We start from the raw sequence: 21122 nt of genomic DNA on the forward strand, positions 1-21122 counted from the left end.
GATGTACCCAGTGCTTAGTAATGCTGTCTGAAAGTGTGTGGGATCCTGACCTTGTCCCTTTTCTTCAGAGCCTTCTTCTACCTGCTTTTCAGTTTCTCCTGGAATTCCAACTTAAATCTCTAACTACTGAACCTAACTCAACACAAACTCATTTGGATCTCTTCTGTGGCCCTAAAGCCCAAGATACTATCTATTGGCTGCCAGATTTACCAACTAGAGCTTACTTAAACTGCTTAAGCTAAACAATGAATTGTTTTTTCGGATATAAGACTGTCCTGGGCTGGAGAGATGGCTCAGTGGTTCAGAGCACTGACTGCTCTTCCAGAGGTCCTGAGTTCAAATCCCAGTAACCACATGGTGGCTCACAACCATCTGTAATGGGATCTAATGCCTCTTCAGCTACAGTATATCCATCATATATATAAAATAAATAAATTAAAAAAAAAAAAGACTGTCCTATTTGGCTAAGTGTTATGGCACTGGCCTTTTAATTACAGTACTCAGGAGACAGCAGAAGGAAGGTATCTGTAACCAAGGCCAGCCTGGTCTACATAAAGAATTCCAAGATAACCAGGGCTACCTAGAGAGATCCTGTCTCAAAAACAAGAACAACAGAATAGTTATTGAGTATTTAATGAACTAGGAGCAAAAAGAAACTCCCTCAATGGTAAAGTGTATATGAAGACCCACAGCTGGCATCACACTCAATGGCACAAGGCCACAGTATCCCCCATAAGATCAGAAGACAAGGATGCTGACTTTCATCACTTCTCATCATACTTTACTAGAATTCTTGCCAGAGCTGATTAGGAAAGAGAAATAAAGAAAGCCAAAGTTGAAGGGAAACTAAAAGTTCTATGTACAGATATCTGAGCTAATATACAGAAAATCCTAAAGAATCCACATTACAACTAAAACCAGAGAGGAATTAAACACAATGACAGGTTTTGACAGATCATGATCAAAGACCAAAGGAGTAGTTTGAGTTGGCATGATCAGAAAAAGTTCAACACAGAAGTGATCTTTAAAAGAAAATTCTGGGGGTTGGGGATTTAGCTCAGTGGTAGAGCGCTTGCCTAGCGAGCGCAAGGCCCTGGGTTTGGTCCCCAGCTCCGAAAAAAAGAAAAAAAAAAGAGAGAGAGAGAGAGAGAGAACAGAATGATGATGAGAGGTATTCCTTGTAGAATAAATTCTAACACCAAGTGTTTACCAGTGATTTGTTACTTACATGCACATAATCTCCCTATGTGGTTGGCTTTAACAACCAAACTCGAATCAGGCACATCACAAACTCACTGGACTGCGAAGCTTAAGAGCGAACACATCTCCTTCTCATCTGAGCTACTTGTCATATTTGGCAACCAGTTGCCCCAACCAGGACTTTCAAACCGTGTGTGAAAGAGTGCAGGTTCCTACAGAGGCCAGAAGATGGCGCTGGCTCCTCCAGAGCTGGAACGACAGAGGGATACTGAGACCTGAACTCCTGGTCCTCTGGAAGAGCAGTGCAAGCTGAGTTGTCTCTCCAGCCCTCTAACAAAGGGGCTTAGTAATTCTATACCATGTCTAAGGCTGTTTAGTTTGTTTGGGTTTTTTTTTTTTGTTTTTTTTTAAAGATTTATTTATTTATTATATAGAGGGCATCAGATCCCATTACAGATGGTTGTGAGCCACCGTGTGGTTGCTGGGATTTGAACTCAGGACCTTGAGAAGAGCAGTCAGTGCTCTTAACCACTGAGCCATCTCTCCAGCCCCTTGTTTGGGTTTTTAATTCATTAACTAACTTTGGCTTTTTATTGATGTATTCGATTTTTTTTTGGGGGGGGGGGAACAGGGCCTTACTATGTAGCCCTAACTAGGCTGGAATTCACTATCTAAACCAAGCTGGCCTCCATCTGATAGAGATCCACCTATCTTAACCTCCTGAGTGCTGAGATTAAAGGCTTGTAGCACAACACTAGACTATTCTTCTGGGTCTAGTTTTATGATGACGCTGATGATGAGCTCAGCGGTTAAGAGTGCTTGCTACTCTTGCAGAAAACCCAAGTTTAGTTCCCAGCACACACATTAACAGTTATTTAAAAAACAAAACACCACCTCAAAATAACTGTAACGAGGCCAAGGCTAACAGATACAGAAAAAAAAATGCACTAAGACTTTGTGGATCAACCTCATTTTGAAGAAGCTTATTTATTCTGAGCAAAACATACAACTAGAGTATATAACACAACCTGCAGTAACATACAATTGCTACTGGCTCTGCAACAGAAGAGTACACCCATGGCTACTCAACAGATGGTTTTATTACCCACCTGCACTCTGGCTTTTAGAATTACTTGAAAGACAGCTTGAGCATCCCTGTATCAAATACTTGAGACTAGAGGTGTTTGAGATTTGAAGTCCAGGGTATCTGCATAGACTACCACTTGAATGTCCCTGATCTGAGATCAGTACTCAGTTCCAGATTTTAGGACATTTGACTTTGATTTTCTGGTTAAGGATCCTTAACCTACAGATATAGGGTATGCACCTGTTCCTTTTATGAGCATAAATGCCCATGAGTGCCCTTCAGAGAGCAGAGGTGAACACTTTCTCATGGAGGTATGCTAGCTTCTCTAAGCGAGTTCTTTTCAGTAATGGAAGCCATTCCCAGTGGGGTAATTCTACCACACGGTACCCAATTTGAACCAGCTGCCTTCTCTTCATATTGTGCAATCCAAGAAGATCCCTGGAACCATAGCAGTATTGGTTCTTGTTTGTAAACTGGATAGCTAGCTTTACTAGTGGGGTCTGCATGTGGGTGAGAGGGCACAAGCCAGCTATTCCCGTATCCCCCAATCTATCTGCTCCATTGCAATCAGAGTCCACCAAGGGTACAGTTGTCTTCTTTCTTAACTCGATGGATAGCTGGCCAGTCTCTAACTCAGTTTCCCCCTGGAAATACCTCTTGGCTTTTCCCTTTAGCAACTGATTCATCAAATCATCTGTAAGGCTGACTCCCACTTGCTTAAGTCGTAATTGGGCTACATCTTCAGTTGGTGTTGCTTCACTATTAAATGGTAATGGCTTCATGTTAGCATCAAGCTGAACCTCTAAGTCAGAAGATCGAGTATGAGGTAAAATCATATGGTGCTTGATGTACTGTGGGCCACCCAACATGGTCTCAAGTAAGTAGAGAGTTTCTAGGAATTCAGGCTTTGATCTCATGTCCTTGTTTGCTAAACTCCACAGATTTGCAGATGCTTCTTGCTGAAGGTGAGAATTAAGGCGGTTGCCCTTGTAATCTGGACATTCAATGGCAACTGTACCATCAAGAGTAAACAGTTCCTTAGTGAGTTCAAACTTACTTCTCATTTGAGCTAACTTGACAAACCCTGGGCTCAGAGCAACATTTATGAATTCAGCTGGAAAGTACTCAGAAAATGCCAAGCCAATCAGGCAGGTGAGAAGGTGCTCTGGGTACTGGTTGAATTCAGGCATCTTTCTGTGGATTTCATTTATCAGACTGGAATAAAATTCTTCTGTGTTCGGTGGCTTATAATTCAGAGTTCCAAACGACCACAGAATTTTGGCAACATCTTTACTTCGACAGTGTGCTACCCTTGGAGGCAAAGAGGCAGCTACTGCATTCATTACTCTTTCATCCAGGATACGTAAGGCTGAGCAGGCAAGGGTAAGGTGCATAACACCCTGAACCCCCAAGGAAGGAATTCTCTGAGGAGCAATTTCTCCAAACTGCCTCATGAAATTTACATGATCTACGTGAGTGAAGCGGAACATTTTAAGAATATGAACTAAGGTGTGGCTACGCACATCCTGCATATTAGCACAAGCTAGATCTCCAATTTTCCGCATGACAAATTCAGAGAGGCTAGTACTTGATTTAAAAAAACCCAAACAGATGGTACCAACTTCCTCTAAATTGACTGAATCTATATACTTAAGGATCAGTGATTCTAGTTTTTGCATCAGGTCCTGTGGTACTTGACGATTTTCACCTATAATATAAATTAAGTGAATTAGCTGAGACAAAGATAGCTCTCTCCAGTGCAAATTAAGGTAGCTAAAAAAAATTTTTAAAAATCGAGGCACTCTGCGGCCTAAGTTCCGCCAAAGATCAGCCACGAGGAGAAGCTGATCCAGGTTCATCCCCCATACCTGATGGCAAAACCTGGTTTCATACACATCTAGCATCGAGGCGGAGAAGGGGATTCTTAGGTCGACAAAGGCTTTCAGAATACTGACCAGGTCTGAGGTGTTAAAGAGCTGTATGTTTCTCACACTCTGATGACAGAGCAAAGCAAAGCTGTTACTGCACAGCAAAACGGAACTCTGTTCTGCTGGCAAAGAGCTGAGCTTACAAAAATAATTAGTTATGACTTCTGGCTGGAGTTTATCTTCATAAAATGTGACTTTGTGCAAAATTAGTTCACCTTCTGAGGCAGATAAGGGTTGGCGAGTCTCACTTCTGTTATAGCTGTGAAGCTGGTACTCTGGCCTTAGCTTTAAGAAAACTCGGGTTCCTTCGAAGGAATCAAAGACCTCTACATCCTCTTCGCCTCTTCTGGCACTGGGTGAGTCTGGATGCAATGCACTGGCCTTGAGCGCAGAAACTTTGTTGAATTCCAAACCCAGGTGGGCACTGCTGGTTGTGAAGGCTCTCTGAGACAGGGTGGTATCACCAATGTTCTTAACTTTTCTGGCAAGATGGCAGGAGCTATTATGTTTAGGGAGATTCTGTCCCCCATGCTGTGCGATGTTTTCCATAGGCCAATATGCCATGCTTTGGGCTGCATGGTAAGCAGAAGGATTACAAGATGCTTTGTATTTTAAAAGTTTTAATAGCTTGAGAGTGGCTGACATTCTGGAGTCTGTGCTGATCTTTTTGGCAGTCAGAGAAAAGTCACACGTTCTTGTTTATATGGTGCTTCATTAGAGATGTTCCACAGAAACTGCCTGTAACTCTTCGGCATACCACAAGAGCCATGGGCCACAAATGATGGGCCAGTATTGGTGCCAGATACTGAAAAAAGGGTAGATGAAAAATGAGTGGCTTCTACCTATAACACAAAATGTACACATTATAAGAATTAGGTACAGCCAGGTGTGGTGGCACACACCCTTTAAATCCAGTACTTATGAGGTTGAGGCAACAGGATCTATGCCAAGACTATCTTGTGAAGCCCTGTCTCAAAAGACATAAGAAAAAAAAGAGAAAGATGCAAACTATACTACTATCCATGCATGTATGTTCAGTGTTAGTGAAAGCCCAGAGCACAAGCCATTAAGTGTGAAGGAGAAACTCTGCATGCATTGCAAACACCCAAGACACGATTAGGTGATTTCTAGACTGCTGTTTGATATAAATTCACTTCCTTGGAGGGAAGGACAGATTTCCAAAAGAAAGCTGAGGGTAAAAAGTGGGCAACTCATTTCTTTACAATCAACACATAATAGTACCTGGAGAATACAAGCAATTAATAAAAGTTGCCACGCTAACAGTATAAAGGAAAAAGTAGGATTTGCTTTTTCAATTTTATTTTTTTTTTTAAGATTTACTTATTTCATGTATGCGAGTACACTGTCTCTGTCACACCAGAAGAGGGCATCAGATCCCATTACAAATGGTTGTCAGCCACCATGATGTGGGTGCTGGGAATTGAACTCAGGACCTCTGGAAGAGCAGCCCAGGCTCTTAATCACTGAGCCATCTCTCCAGCCCCAATTTTGTTTATTTTTATTTGATGTGTATAGATGTTCTGTCTGCATGTATGTGTCTACCACTTGTGTGATTGGTGTCTGAGGAGGTCAGAAGAGGGGGTTGGACCCCCTGAGCTGGAGTTACAAGCAGTTGCAAGCCACAGGACTTGGGTGCTAGAAACTAAGTTCAGGTTCTCTGAAAGCGCAAGAAATATATATTTTAAGGCTTTTTTTCTATTTATTTATATATTTGTGTATATATGAGTTTATTTAAGTTTGTTTGTTTATCTAATGTGTATGAGTGTTTTGCACACCAGAAAAGGGCAACAGATCCAATGGAACTACAGTTATAAACCAGTGGGCAGTAAGAATTGAACCCAGGTCCCCCGGAAAGGCAGCTAGTGCTCTTAACCACTGAGCTGTCTCTCTAGCTCATAACAGGCATTTGCTCATTCTATTCTCTTAGGTCCATTTTTTTTTTCTTTGAAACAGGGTCTCACTGTGTAGCATTAGCTGGCCTCTACAGAACTTATTCTGTAGATCAGGCTGGCCTCAAACCCACAGAGATCTTCTTGTCTCTGTCTTCCAAGGGCTGAGGTGAAAGATACACATCATCACACTTGGCTTAGGTTAGGTTTTAAAATGAAAACATGGGAGGTTCAGAAAGGATTATACAGGAGTAGAAGTGTGAATGACAGAACTAAAGCAGATTTCTAACTCTGAAATGACTCTCTACAGTAGGCGAATCAGAAATTAAGAATGCCCAACAAATGTAAATAATAAAAACTTTCATTTTAGCAGACATAAAAATAAAAGCACAGAAGAAATTAAAATCCAGGTGCTGTTTTGAGAAGCGTGGTTTAATGCTGGTGTGAAGGAGGACTATAATATCAGCTATTCAGAAGGCTGAGCCATCTCTCCTGACCCTTAGTGTCCTTTAAAATGGGTGTAAGCTTTAACTAATTATAACCGCAGTAACCCTCTGAGTTACTGTGCAAACTTAATTATAGAATCCTGTCATTTTCAATGCTAATGCTCTTAGAAAAAGGCTAACCGTCCTTTTTAGGCTGCTCTGTTTTCTGAGTGGTCTTATTGTGTAGCTTAGGCTGGCCTCATATTCATGACATTCTTGCCTCCATCTACTTAAAAAAATGCTCGGATTACAGGTGGGTGCCACCACACCCAGCTTCAAGATGCTAATAACAGAGTTTGAATCACTAGTGCAGGCCATCAGGAGCTGGGATGCACACTCAGTGGTGAGTGGGAAGCAAAGCTCAGAAGCTGGTTTACTGCTGATGCACAGGAAGAAAAAAAGCCTACTCAAACCTGTCCTTCAATAGACAAGCAACACCAGCTCACATGACTGTCCTGCCAGCAAGCCCAGGGAGCAGCACATCTCTCCTGGAGGAGGCAGAATGGAGATGATGCCAGAGTCAGGGACTTAATTACGTCCTTACTTGACTGGAAGCAGTACAATTTCCATTTTCCTCCCATGTAAAAGAATGAGCAACCCATGAAAATGGCTCTCCCATATTCCTCCTCCTCTTTTTAAAAAAAGATTTAGGGGTTGGGGATTTAGCTCAGCGGTAGAGCGCTTGCCTAGCGAGCGCAAGGCCCTGGGTTCGGTCCCCAGCCCCGGAAAAAAAAAAAAAAAAAAGAAAAAAGAAAAAAAAAAGATTTATTTATTTTCCTACCAAGCGTGATGCACATGACTTGAATCCCATCACCCAGGAACCGGAGGCAGAGACATCTCTGAGTTTATCAGCAGCCTGGTCTACAGTGAGGCCTTGTTTCAAAAATGAACAAAACAGAACAACAGCAAAAAATTACTTCTTCATTTCATGTTACATGGGTGTTTTGCCTACTTGTATGTCTAGGCACCACATGTATGCAGTACCATGGAGCCAAGGTGTTGGATCCTCTGGAACTGGAGTCTTATGTTAGCCAACACCTGGTGCTGGGAACTGAACTGTGTTCTCTGTAAGAGTAACAAGTGCTCTTAACCACAGACATCTTTCCAGACCACATTTTTTTCTTCATTGCTCATTCTTTTTCCTCCCAGTATTTACTTGCAAACCCCAAGAAGATATGAGTGGCCAATCAATGGACCATAGAACCATAGAAGGTTGTTGCTGCAAAATATCCATGAGTAATTTTCTGAAAGGTCTATTTTTTTTGAGATTTATTTATTTAATATGAAAAAAAGGCATCAGATCCCATTACAGATGGTTGTGAGCCACCATGTGGTTGGTGGGATTTGAACTCAGGACCTCTGGAAGAGCAGTCAGTACTCTTAACCACTGAGCCATCTCTCCAGCCCCTGAAGTGTTTTTCTTTTTTTTTTTTTTTTTTTTTGGTTCTTTTTTTCGGAGCTTGGGGACCGAACCCAGGGCCTTGCGCTTCCTAGGCAAGCGCTCTACCACTAAGCTAAATCCCCAACCCCCTGAAGTGTTTTTCTAACTCACCTTTTGGCCTCCTTTTTCCAGAATCCACAAAGAGCCATGGCTGTATGGCAGGCCAAAGGCTTTGTTCTATTTACCAAGCTTCTTTCTCTGGGTTATAGGAAAGTATGTTCCAATTCCACAGGAAATCTTTATACACTAGGTTCTTTTTTTGAGACAGTATCTCACTATGTGGCCCTGGCACTCACTAGGTAGACTAGGCTGAACTTTGCACGAACTCATAGAGATCCATCTGCCTCTACCTCCCTAATGCTGGGATAAAAAGGTGACCATCATGCCTGGTGCTACACCTGGTGTTTTACCTGCCCAGCTTCAACTGTTTAGGTGGTCATACGCTACATCCTGGGCCCCAAATTGAGCCTTGTACCTGGTTTTTGTAAGTACATTTTATCTGGACATATCTAATATCTGTGTTGGCTTTCCCAACACAAGAACTGAGGAACAATTTTAGAAATGATATGCCTGAAAAGTATTTATTTAGCTCTTTGTAGAAAAAGTACACAGTCCCATGCTACAGACCACTAGTAAGTTGTGATTAAAACTGTCAATATGAGGGCTGGGGAGATGGCTCAGTGGTTAAGAACCCCGACTGCTCTTCCAGAGGTTCTGAGTTCAATTCCCAGCAACCACATGGTGGCTCACAACCATCTGTAAAGAGATCTGATGCCCTCTTCTGGTGTGTCTGAAGATAGTTATAGTGTACTTACATATAATAAATAAATATTTAAAAAAAACTGTCAATATGAAAGACTGAATTAATTAACAACAAATCCTCTGTTTACTTTTAAATTACCTCTGTAGTCATTTTTGTTTGTCTGTATTTGTTTTTTTTTTCCGGACAGTTTCATAAAATCCACACTGGTCTTGAGCTCATGATCTTCCTATCTCTACCCCTGTACCAGCTGGTTTTGTGTGTCAACTTGACACAAGCTAAAGTCATCACTGAGAAAGGAACCTCGGGTGAGGAAATGCCTCCATGAGACCGAGCTGTAAGGCATTTTCTCAACTATTGATCAAGTGTGGAGGACCCAGCCCTGTGTGGGTTCTATAAGAGAGCAAGCCAGGGGAAGCAAGCCAGTAAGTAACATCCCTCCATGACCTCTGCATCAGCTCCTGCTCCCTGACCTGCTTGAATTCCAGTCCTGACTTCTTCGGTGATGAACAGCAATGTGGAAGTGTAAACTGAATAAATCTTCGCCCCCCAACTTGCTTCTTGGTCATGATGTTTGTGCAGGAATATGAACCCTGATTAAGACAACCCTCTAATGTCTGATGTGCTGCCATATCTAGTTTATAGATAGTCATTTTAGGTGGCTTTGCTTGTTTGTTTGTTTGTGTATTTTGAGAATGGGTGATGCAGTCCAGGCTAGCATCAAATTCACTTGGTAGTTAAAGGTGGCCTTGACTGTCTGAGCCTCCTGCCTCCCACTCCTAGAGCTTACAGGTATGTGCTACCACTCCTGTTTTATGAGGTATTGGGGACTGAACCCAGAACCTCTTCATCTACACAAGTACTTTACCAAGTGAGCTGTATCCCTAAGCCTATAAGCAATAATTTTAAAAAATCATCTCTAAATGAGATAGAGACATCTCAGTGGTTAGGAGCATTTGCTGCTCTTATTGGGGACCCAGGTTCAGTTATTAACACAAACATGGTGGCTCACAACAAACTGTAACTCTAGTTCCAGGGAATCTATGCCCTCTTCTGGCTTTTGTGGACATTAGACATGGATATAGTACACATACATTCAAGCAAAACATTCATACTCATGAAATAATCTAGAAAACATTTCTTAAAAATTACCTTTATAAACCAGGCATGATGGTGCATACCTTTTTTTTTTTAAAGATTTATTTATTTATTATAAGTACACCATCCAGGGGTTGGGGATTTAGCTCAGTGGTAGAGCGCTTGCCTAGGAAGCACAAGGCCCTGAGTTCGGTCCCCAGCTCTGAAAAAAAGAACCAAAAAAAAAAAAAAGTACACCATCCGTAGCTGTCTTCAGACACACCAGAAGAGGGCATCAGATCTCATTACAGATGGTTGTGAGCCACCATGTGGTTGCTGGGATTTGAACTCAGGGCCTCTGGTAGAGCAATCAGTGCTCTTAACCACTGAGCCATCTCTCCAACCCTGGTGCATACCTCTAATCTCAGAACTTGGATGGCAGAGACAGATGGATCTCTGTGAGTTTGAGGCCAGCCTGGTCTACATAGAATTCTAGGACAGCCAGAGTTATATAAAAAGAACTTGTCTTTAAAAAAAAAAAAAAGGAAGGAAGGAGAAAGTAAAGAAAATGAACTTTATAGCTGGACACAGCACACACACTGTAATCTCAGCACTCAGGAGGTAGAGGCAGAAGGCGCTCTACGAGCTGGAGCAAACATATCCATATAGCTCAGGTTATGACTTCATGCTGAGACTTTTAAAAGAGAAAGCTGTGCTGGAGAGATGGTTCATTGGTTAAGAACACTGGCTGCACTTGCAGAAGATTTGAGGTTCAAATCTTCACCCACATGGTGGCTAATGACCATCTATAACCCTAGTCCTGGGGGAGCCAATACCCTCTTCTAGCCTCTGTAGGTACATGGTGTGCAGACATACATGCAAACAAAACACCCACAAACAGAAAATAAATGGAAGGCTGAAGTTACCTGAGACCCTGCCTCAAAAGAAAACAAATCCGCAGATTAAGTTCTAAGAGGGAAGATGCTATCTTTTTCTTTTCCTAATTAAAAATTTGTGGGGGTTGGGGATTTGGCTCAGTGGTAGAGCACTTGCCTAGCAAGCGCAAGGCCCTGGGTTCGGTCCTCAGCTCCAAAAAAAAGAAAAAAAAAAGACAAAATAAAATTTGTGTTAGTGAACAATAGGTTTTTAAAATAATTTACTTAGTGTATTTGTGTCTGTGTATGAATGTGGAGTCATACATGTCAGAGAACACGTGTGAAGGTCAGAAGACAGTATGCAGGGATTGGTTTTGTTCTTCCCTCACATGGTTCCTAAGGACTGAACTCAAGTTCCCAGGACTAGTGACAAGTGCCTTTATGCCACCTCAATGACCCAAAATAAAGGGTTTTATTTCTACCATGTTTGTACATGCACATCACCATACACTTCTCAGGTTCACACATCTCCATTATCCTCCTCCTCCCTTCTGCTTTACTACTGTGTATGATGTACACATGTGGAGACAAGAGGTCAGTCCAGTGTCCTCCTCTGTGGTTCACCACTTTGAGACAGGATCTGTCACTGAACCTGAAGGTCACAAATGGGTAGACTGGCCAATGAGCCTGGAGATCCCCCTGCCTCCACTGCTAGAACTACAGGCACATGACACACCATATCCAGTTTTTTTGTGAAGGTTCTGGGGAGACAAACTTGGCCCTCAGGCTTATAGGTCAAGCACTTAACCCACTGAGCTATCTCCCAAGTACTACCTCTGCTTTTATGTATAGTCTAGATTCTACACACGAGACAACATACAATCTGTCTTTTTCCCCACCATTACCCTTTCTTGTTCCCTCCTCTCCTCTGGTTAGTCTCCATTCAAGGCTCAAAGTCCTAAATGAACTACTAAGCACCAACCTGGACCCTAAGCCCCCACCTGCTTCAGTTTTTTGAGACAGGGTCCCATTATGTAGCCCTAACAGATCTAAAACTTGGAGAGATCCACCTGTCTCTGTCTCCCTAGTGCTGGAATTAAAGGTGTGCACCGCGTTAAGTCTCATTCTAACAGTCCTTTTGTAAGGTAGGTTTATTAGTTCTGTATCAGTTATGAGGGAAGAGACTTTGCCAGATAAATTTCTCACAAGGGAAAAAAGAAAAATCTTTCACATGGTACTGAGTGGAGCCTGATTCCAAAGACTGCCACACTACTGGTAGACAGAGAGACAGCCACATGGTTCAGGAAGGTCAGGTCCAGACTCCAGAGAAGAGCTGAAGAAGCCACTTCTTCCACATTTTCCAGATGCCAGGAGCTACCATACTTCTCAGCTCAAGGGCATGTCCTGCCTACCACACTCTAGTGTTCTACAGTCAATTCACCCTACTTTTAAAAAGAATAAAGAGAAGGCTCAAGAACTGACATCTATATGAAAGAATGGATTTTCAGGATATTCTACAATCAAAATAAAGAGTACCACAACCAAAGACCTAAAAGTTGGCAGATGTATGAGATGGAAAAATTAAGAGTTTTAGGAATTGAGGGACGAGAGAGATAGCTCAGCGATGCAGACCTGAGTTGATTCCCAGCATCCCCATGGTGGATTTCCACCTGTAATTCCAGTTCCGGAGATCTAATGTCCTCTTCTCAGATCTGTGTAACATGGTACACAGATACACAGGCAGGCAAAATGTGTAGACATTGAAATAAAATCACTCTAAGAAAGAGTAAAGGTGGTATACACCTCTAAAGCCAGCACTCGGGAGGCAGGGGCAATCTTTGAGTTCAAGGCCAGGCTGGTTTACAGAGTAAGTTCCAGGATAACAAAAAATAGTTTTAGGGGCTGAAAAGATGGCTCAGTGGCTAAGAACACTTGCTTTTGTAAAGGACCCTAGTTCATTTCCCACCACCCACATAACTAACAGCTCTAGTTCCCGGGCATGATACCGTTTTCTGAACAGTGAGGATACCAGGCATGCACATGGTACACATACACATATGTAGGCAAAACATTTATATATGTAAAGTAAAATAAATCTAAATTTTAAAAAAGAAAAATGAAAAGTTTTAAACACTAGGCATAAGTAACACCTGCCTCTGTATTGGTGATGGAGAGGCAGGTAGATCAATGCAAATTTAAAGTCAGCCTAGTCTACACAGCAAATTCTAGACTAGCCAGTGCTATGTAACGAGACCCCTGTCTCAGGAGGGAAAGTGAGTCAGTTTTAAATTAGTTGAAGTAGCATTTAATCTATATATACCTCTAACCTCAATGCTTTTGAGACTGGGGCAGGAGGATCAACCCATGTCCAAAGCTAGCTTAAACTAAGCCGAGAAACTTTTTCTAAAATAACAAAACTGACAAACTTCTAATAAACAATCTAGGGGTGGACGGACAGGCAAAGAAGCCAATAATAACATTAACAAAAACTACTCCAGGTGCACACGTATACACTGCAGGTGTAGTGGTGCTTATACTCCCAGCACTTACAAGACTAAAGCAGGAAGGTCATGAGTTTGACACCAACACAGGATATACCGAGAGCTCATTTCCAACTTAAAAAAGAAGAAAGGGACAGAGAGGGGCTGAATAGATGGCTCCACCATTAAGAAAACTTCCTGGTTTTCCAAAGGACCTGAGTTAGTTCAGCTCAGAAACATCTGTAACTGTACCTCCAAAAAAAATAATGCCCTTCCTGGCCTTCGAAAGCACACTCACACACAGCACTCACTCACATATACATAAACATAAATAAAAATAAAATAAAGACAAAAAGTTATACTAGAAAGAAACAATTATATTCCCTGCTCATTAATACTCCCTATTCCTATGTGGACAATGATTACACGATTTCATTACAATAAACCTTGAATATGACCAACTAAAAATTATGAGAAAACAGTGTTGGGGATTTAGCTCAGTGGTAGAGCTCTTGCCTAGCAAGCGCAAGGCCCTGGGTTCGGTCCTCAGCTCCGAAAAAAAAAAAATTATGAGAAAACCATATTGATGTGGCACAGTTGACTTTTCAGCTTTGGAGGCCAGAGATCTAGAAGGAAAGTACTGTCATATGGTGACGGTCCTCTGGTTGGTCATCCACAGTGGAATGCATAACATACACAGGTATGTATATGTATAAAAGACAAAGACAGAACTGGCGTGCGGAGGGGGTGGGAGGTGTTGAAGACCAGCCCAGGAAACAGGAATGAGTCTCAAAACCAAACCAAAGAGAGGGAAGAAAGAGGGGTGAGCAACACTAGCTATACGGGGGCTCATACCTGTAATCCAAGGTACTTGGGAAGCTGGCATGGGATAAAAAGTTCTACCTGGGCAACTTAGTCCCAGCCTCAAAACAATAATGTTGTTAAGAGCACTTGCTGCTCTTTCTGAGGACCAGGGTTCAACTCCCAGCACCTTCAAAGTAGCCGACAACTATCTATCACTCAGTTCCAAGGATGCCTTCTTCTGACCTACACAGGCACCAGGTGAGCGAGCAATGCACATACATTCATTTAGGCACAATGCTCATCATGCACAAGATAACTCTAAAAAGAAAAACAATAGAAAGGACCCGGGGATGTGACTCAGTAGTTGCTTGTTACCTACCACACAGAGGCCCTGAGTAGCATATGAAAGCAAGCAACCGGCCCAACCAATAGAAATGTTACAGGAGAGCAGCAGCTCTACAATGCTGTAACACTAAATCAAACCCCAAAGGAAAAGAAGTAAACCAACAGATACCAAACAACAGACTATCCAAAATGCTTTGGGGAACTAAAATGGAGGAAGAAGTGAAGAAAACTGACAGCATTATAAGCATCATTGAACTATTTAAATCACAAACAAGCATAACTTAAACAAAAATTAAATTACAAAATACATGTGCTAGAGGTGTGGTAGTATATGCCTGTAATCCAGCATTTTTGAGATGGAGGCCGGAGTTCATGGCCATCCCTAACTATATACTACGTTTGAAGCCAGGCTAGAATATATGTGACCCAGTCTCAAAAACAAAATAAGACAAACAAACCAAGGCAGATCAAACCCAGCCAGGCATGGTGAGAAACACCTTTAGCCCCAACACTTGGGAGGCAGAGTCAGGCATGAGTTTGAGGCCAGCCTGTTTTCTATTTTTTTTTTTTTTTTCCGGAGCTGGGGACCAAACCCAGGGCCTTGTGCTTGCTAGGCAAGCGCTCTACCACTGAGCTAAATCCCCAACCCCCCTGTTTTCTATTTTACAGAGTGAGTTCTAGGACAACCAAGGCTACACAGAAAAATCCTGTCTCTGGATGGGAGGATGGAAGGGGAGGTAAGCCAAACCTTTTGCTGTACATCTTTAATTCCAGTACTAAGAAAGCAGAGGCAGATTTCTCTGTGTGCTTAAGTCCATTCAGGTCTATACAGGAAGCTCCTGGCTAGCCAGGGCTACACAGTAAGATCCCCTGTCTTAAAGAAAAGAGAAAGAAAGAGACAGACAGACAGAAAGACAAGGGAAGAAGAGAAGATGCGGAATAAGGCAGTAGGGAGGAAGACCACTGCAAAGGAGACTTGTTTACCACATAGAGAAAATAGTTAACTCTTCTTTCCTCAAGGTTTCCCAGAGCACATACAAGAAAGCTGGGAAGAGAACACTATGATGTTCAATTAATTCCTGGCTCCTTTCTTTCTTTTTTAAAAAATAAGTATTTACTTTTATTTACTTATTTATTTTTAAGATTTATTTATTTATTTATTATATATGAGTACACTGTAGCTGTCTTCAGACACACCAGAAGAGGGCATCAGATCTCATTACAGATGGTTGTGTGCTACCATGTGTTTGCTGGGAATTGAACTCAGGACCTCTAGAAGAGCAGTCAGTGCTCTTAACCGCTGAGCCATCTCTCCAGCCTCCAGACTCCTTTCTTAAAGGATGATCTGATGTCACTGTACAAAACTGCCTGCCTAGTATAAATTCTCTACATACAGCCTACTCTCTGTCTCCTCTGCAGATCCTACCAGACCACAGTACAGTCTCAGAGTGTTGGCATTCCCAAAACTGCTCAACCACCCTGAAGAATGTGCTATCACAGAAGCCAGAAATCTTACCTTTCTATCTTCCAGATACATGCCTCTACAAGGCCATTTTAAATCTAGCTCAGAAGTTAGAAAAACTAGAACAGGGCAGAAAAGGTTAGCCATAACTATTAATCAATCGTGTATACAATACACTCAATATATATATAAATTATCAATTACTGAATCTCATATTGTCTTTTTTTTCTTTTTTGCAATGCTAATAATCAAATTCTGGGCTCATACATGCTAGGCTTACTACAGCCTTAGCCTCTAACTTTTTCTAGGGGCTAAAGTCTCTTGCTAGGAGTCTACCAGAATTTAAAACCATAAAGGCTTAGAAAGTGACAGTAAGAGCCCTGTCAATGAGAACATTAACTAGGCTGTTTCTTCCCTTCTGTTTCTGCACAGGAGCAGAGCACACCAAAGTAGTCTAGGACGGTTAAGCATACATGTAGAAGTGTATAGGTCAAAATAGTGAGTGCCCATGAACTGAGCCAAAACAAAATAATATCTAGCACAAACCAACCCTCTTTCTTTTCCCCTTTCCCTTCCTCTTCTATTTTTTTTTAAGATAAGACCTCAAACTACATAGCTGAATGAAAAAAAATGAGGACGTAATGGTTCCTAGGTATAGTTGAGGAGTTTTATTGTACGCATGAGGGAGAGAACAGCCAGAGGCATCTGGAAGAGTCTGGAATGAGCATGGCCAACAGATTAAACTGGGTCATGTGGAAGGGGGGATAGCCAGAGGCCAAGAGGCCAAAGGGTAAAAGGGCTGGTAGCCAAAATGGCTGAGGCTATATAGAATTCAGAGAAGCCAGAAGAAGGGAAACAGCCTGTAGGTGGAGACTTAGGGTAGGAGGGGAGTCTGTGCCTGTAGTGATACTGAGAAGAGCTGGAACATGTGATGGTCACCACTGTTAGTTAAACAGGCACCTCAGTTAGCCATCTGTCCTGGGTTGGAGAACTTAACACTAGCCATAGAGGCAGGCCTTGAATTGTGTGCTAAGAGTAGACATATGTCACCATGCCACCCTTCACTTTAGAAAATGCAAGCAGGTGGAAATAAATGTAAACACCCACATAATCATGAAAGAAAATTCTCCACAATAGTTCCAGTCACATGGCAACCAAACACTTGGAGTTTATCTTTTTTTTTTTTTTTTTTTTTTTTTTTTTTTTTGTCAATTTTCAAGGTTTTAAAGTAAGAAACTTCAGAATTCTCTTTCTAAGAGGGATAGGGAGAGGGGTTGGGGATTTAGCTCAGTGGTAGAGCGCTTGCCTAGGAAGCGCAAGGCCCTGGGTTCGGTCCCCAGCTCCGGAAAAAAAAAAAAAAAAAAAAAAAAAAGAACCAAAAAGAGGGATAGGGAGAGTACAGGGTCTTACCATAGCCCAGTCTGGCCTCAAACTCCTAAATGCTGGCATTAAAAATGTGCACCACGGGATTGGAGAGATAGCTCAGTGGTTAAGAGCACTGACTGCTCTTCCAGAGGTTCTGAGTTTGATTCCCAGGAACCACATGGTGGCTCACAACCATCTGTAATGGGATCCAATGTCCTCTTCTGCTGTGTCTGAAGACAACAGCAAGTATCCTCATGTACATGAAATAAATACATCTTTAAAAAAAAAAAATGTGCACCATCAGCTGGGGAAGGTCTCACACGCCTTTAGTCCAGTACTCTGGCAGTCTGAGCCCGTGAGTTAGAGTACAGGATAGCCTGTACACTGAGACACCCTGTCTTTGGTGGTAGGGGTGGGCGTGGGGGGGTTAGTGAATGCACTACTGTGGCTGTACAGAATTCTTTTATATGCAAGTTGTCTTATGGGGCTGGAGAGATGGCTCAGCGGTTAAGAGCATTGACTGCTCTTCCAGAGGTCCTGAGTTCAATCCCCAGCAACCACATGGTGGCTCACAACCATCTGTAATGGGATCCGATGCCCTCTTCTGGTGTGTCTGAAGACAGTTACAGTGTACTCACATAAATTAAATAAAATAAGTCTTAAAAAAAAAATTCTGGGCTGGAGAGATGGCTCAGCGGTTAAAAGCACTGACTGCTCTCCCAGAGGTCCTGAGTTCAATTCCCAGCAACCACATGGTGGCTCACAACCATCTGTAATGAGATCTGATGCCCTCTTCTGGTGTGTCTGAAGACAGTTACAGTGTACTTATACATAATAAGTGAATACATCTTTAAAACAAAGACCAGTGGTAGCAGAGCTAGTTTTAAATCCTAGCACTTGGGAGGCAGAGGCAGGTGGATATCTGTGAATTCAAGGCCAGTCTGGTCTACAGGGCAAGTTCCAGGACAGCTAGAGCTACAGAGAAACCCTGTCTTCAAAACAAAACAAAACAAAACACAAAAAACAAACAAAACAAACAAACAAACAAAAAAAAAACAAAGAGAGAAAAGGTTAACTTACTGGCTGGAGAAACTGCTCAATGTTTAAGAGTCCTGGCTGCTCTTCCAGTGGATGGGGGCTTGATCCCCAATGCCCACACTATGGCTCACAATCAACTTTAATTCAAGTCCCAGGAGATCCAGCGCCCTCTTCTGGCCTCCTCCAGCACTGCATACAAATGGTGTAGACATGCATAAATGCAAACCACCCATACACATACAATAAAAACAAAGAAAAAAATAATAAATTGACTTTTTTACACGATAAACGCCAAGGCTTCGTTAGGGGGTCAAAAAAACCAACAACAAATGAGGAGGACACACAGGCACATCAGTTCCACATAATTCTCAGCTATATGAAACAAACAGCAGCCTTCAGATTTTATTTTAGTCTACCAAGCAGGACTAAATCCCCCTGGGGCTAGCGTGAAGCAACTGAGGGCATAAGCCTCAGAATCTTACTCAGGCACTGTTCTGAGTACTCAAACTGTGGGCGAAGTGCAGAAAACATAAGTAGAAAATATCAGTTAACTTTGACGTTTGAGTACCTAGATATGAGCTCCACAGGATGAAGCAATGCCCAGATGCCTACACTGAGTGAGCAGTGAAGCCTCTGAGAAGACTCATGAATGTATGTAGTACAAAGGCTCCTGTCCAAAGTTCCTGAGTCAACGTAAAGAGATGTCACGATCTTAACAGAAAAGGAGCAATCTTTCCCTATCTCTGGAGAGAGAAAGAGAATGGAGAAACACTACTGGCTGGAGTTGGGCTTGTACAACCAGAAACCGCTTAAAATGAAGAAAAGGTGTATGTCCTATTACCTCAACCCGTCCTAAGCCCTAAACCAAACGCTGCTTAAAGTGCTGGCGAGAAGCTGGTCAAAATATCGACTTGGGCCCCGCCCAAGACCCGCTAAGTCACTTTGCAATGGCTTCACGAGCACACTAGAATGTCAAGAGGGGCCGGATAGACTGTTATCACAACAGACCTGTGATATACATACAGACACGACCTCCGCTTCACAGGGGGTCAAAAGCAACGTTCGAAGAAGACTTTTGCCCAGAGTCACAGTAATCCGGTGTGACAAGGTAGTACTAAGTGCTGAGAGGTGCTCTGGAGTCGGCGCAAGGGTAGCAGGCTGGGAAGCACCGCCTTGGCGCACGCAGCAGGCCCGGGAGAACCAGGATGGCGGAGCGCGCGGCCCGGGCCTGGCGGGATCAGAGTGAAGGCAGCAAGCCGAGCCACCTCCTTTCCGGCCGTCCACTCACCTGAAACCCACGAGGGTAGCGCCCTAACTCCAGTCCCTGGCCGCACCAGGTAAGTCAATATACAGACTCCCGCATCAACCGCTCCACAACCTACTTCCGGCCAGCGGCCCTCTCTTTCCGCTGGCGTTGGTACTGGAGCCGCCGAGGCGCAAAAGACTACAGTCAGCGTTTTCATGAGCATTTTCTAGATTCTGATCTTGAGAGGTAGCTTAGTACATGTAGAAGGAAAAATATTATCCTGGATGGATCTCTTTGAAAGTAATGAACAGAAGTAATTGGCGCATGTTCTAATTGCCGTCTAGGTTTTATGACTTTGGAGAAGTCACACAAACTTTTCAAGCCTAGTTTGTTATCTATACAAAGAGGATAATGATGCATTCCTAATAGTGAAAATGCTTTCAGAAGAGGATCTAGCAATGGATAGATGAAAAATGGATGCAAGGAGACGGACATGGCAATGCATACCTTTAATCCCAGAACTAAAGAGGCAGAGACAGGTGAATCTTTATAAATTCAAAGCCAGCCTGATTGACATAGTTCCAGGACAACCATGGTTATATAAAGAGACCTTGTCTGAGAGAGAGAGAGAGAGAGAGAGAGAGAGAGAGAGAGAGAGAGAGAGAGAGAGAGAGAGAGAGAGAGAGAGAGAGAGAGAGAGAGAGAGAGAGAGAGGAAAGAAAGAAAGAAAGAAAGGAAAGAAAGAAAGAAAGAAAGAAAGCAAGAAAGGGGGGAAGGAAGGAAGATGGAGCTGGATCTGAAGTTGCATAGGTCAGGATGGTCTTCTACCTCTCATAGGAGGGCCTCACACTGGCCTGGTTTGGCTGTCAAGGCAAAAGAGATTCTACCAAGTCCTGTGTAGCAGAAGTGCCTGGTCCTGGGCCTGTTGGTGTCTATTCAGTCTTCAGACTTGTCAGTGCCATCTTTTTGAAAAGCTGTGAAGGAAAACTGAGAGAGACATCATATTCTCTCCAAGGAACTGGTGGGGAGACAGGCTATGAAAGAGGTTGTGACAAAGAGATTTGAGACCAGCATCCCAGCTTCTGAGTTCTATATAAGGCAGTCTGCCTGGGTGTGAACATTTGAATATTTATGTCCCCCAAGCCATTAGTAATGTGGCTTACACTGACTCAGGACTTCTTACCTGATTACAACCTGCTCACAAACCCAGAGTGAAAAATCCCACCCCCAGGAGACAAACTTTGATTGCTCCTAGACAGCCAGGACAGTCGAGTTTCTCTTTGCGAAATGCTGTTTCCTAGTCTCCCATGAACTGGGAGGAGCTTATAGCCCACCTCTAGTCAACAGAACTGAAAAGGAAGAATTATTGCTTCTAGGACTTTTTTGGCTTGTGCTTATGGAGGCCATTGGTCAACGCCAGGTGACTCCTCAGTCACTGTCCCCCTTACTTTTTGAGACAGTGTCTGTCACTGAAACTGGAACTCACAGATTCTGACTGGATGATTAATGAACTCCAGGAATCCACCTAGTGGCTCCTGTGCTGGGCTTACAGACAGACCATGCCTCGGGGCCTGCTCTTACGTCAGTGCTGGGGACACAAACTCAGGTTTACATACATT

General features: G+C 42.8%; 2 protein-coding genes across 5 annotated transcripts in view; both read right to left on the reverse strand.

Annotated features, from left to right (window-relative positions):
* The window catches only part of Ubox5 (U-box domain containing 5), a 41488-nt gene extending 21852 nt beyond the window's left edge, over window positions 1–19636 (reverse strand). Inside the window, 1 exon segment of the mRNA NM_001033997.1 lies at window positions 19546–19636. The gene's annotated coding sequence lies outside the window, so the exon portion shown is untranslated.
* Fastkd5 (FAST kinase domains 5) lies at window positions 2155–19632 on the reverse strand. 4 transcript variants are annotated; one of them, NM_001399368.1, is given in 3 exon segments: window positions 2155–5020; window positions 18300–18446; window positions 19546–19632. In NM_001399368.1, a coding segment is annotated over 1 exon segment (2295 nt). In that variant the 5' UTR covers window positions 4861–5020; window positions 18300–18446; window positions 19546–19632; the 3' UTR covers window positions 2155–2565.
* Window positions 19637–21122: the final 1486 nt, after the last annotated feature.

This window comes from Rattus norvegicus, chromosome 3, assembly GCF_021556685.1.
Source record: "Rattus norvegicus strain SHRSP/BbbUtx chromosome 3, alternate assembly SHRSP_T2T, whole genome shotgun sequence".
Taxonomy (NCBI): domain Eukaryota; kingdom Metazoa; phylum Chordata; class Mammalia; order Rodentia; family Muridae; genus Rattus; species Rattus norvegicus.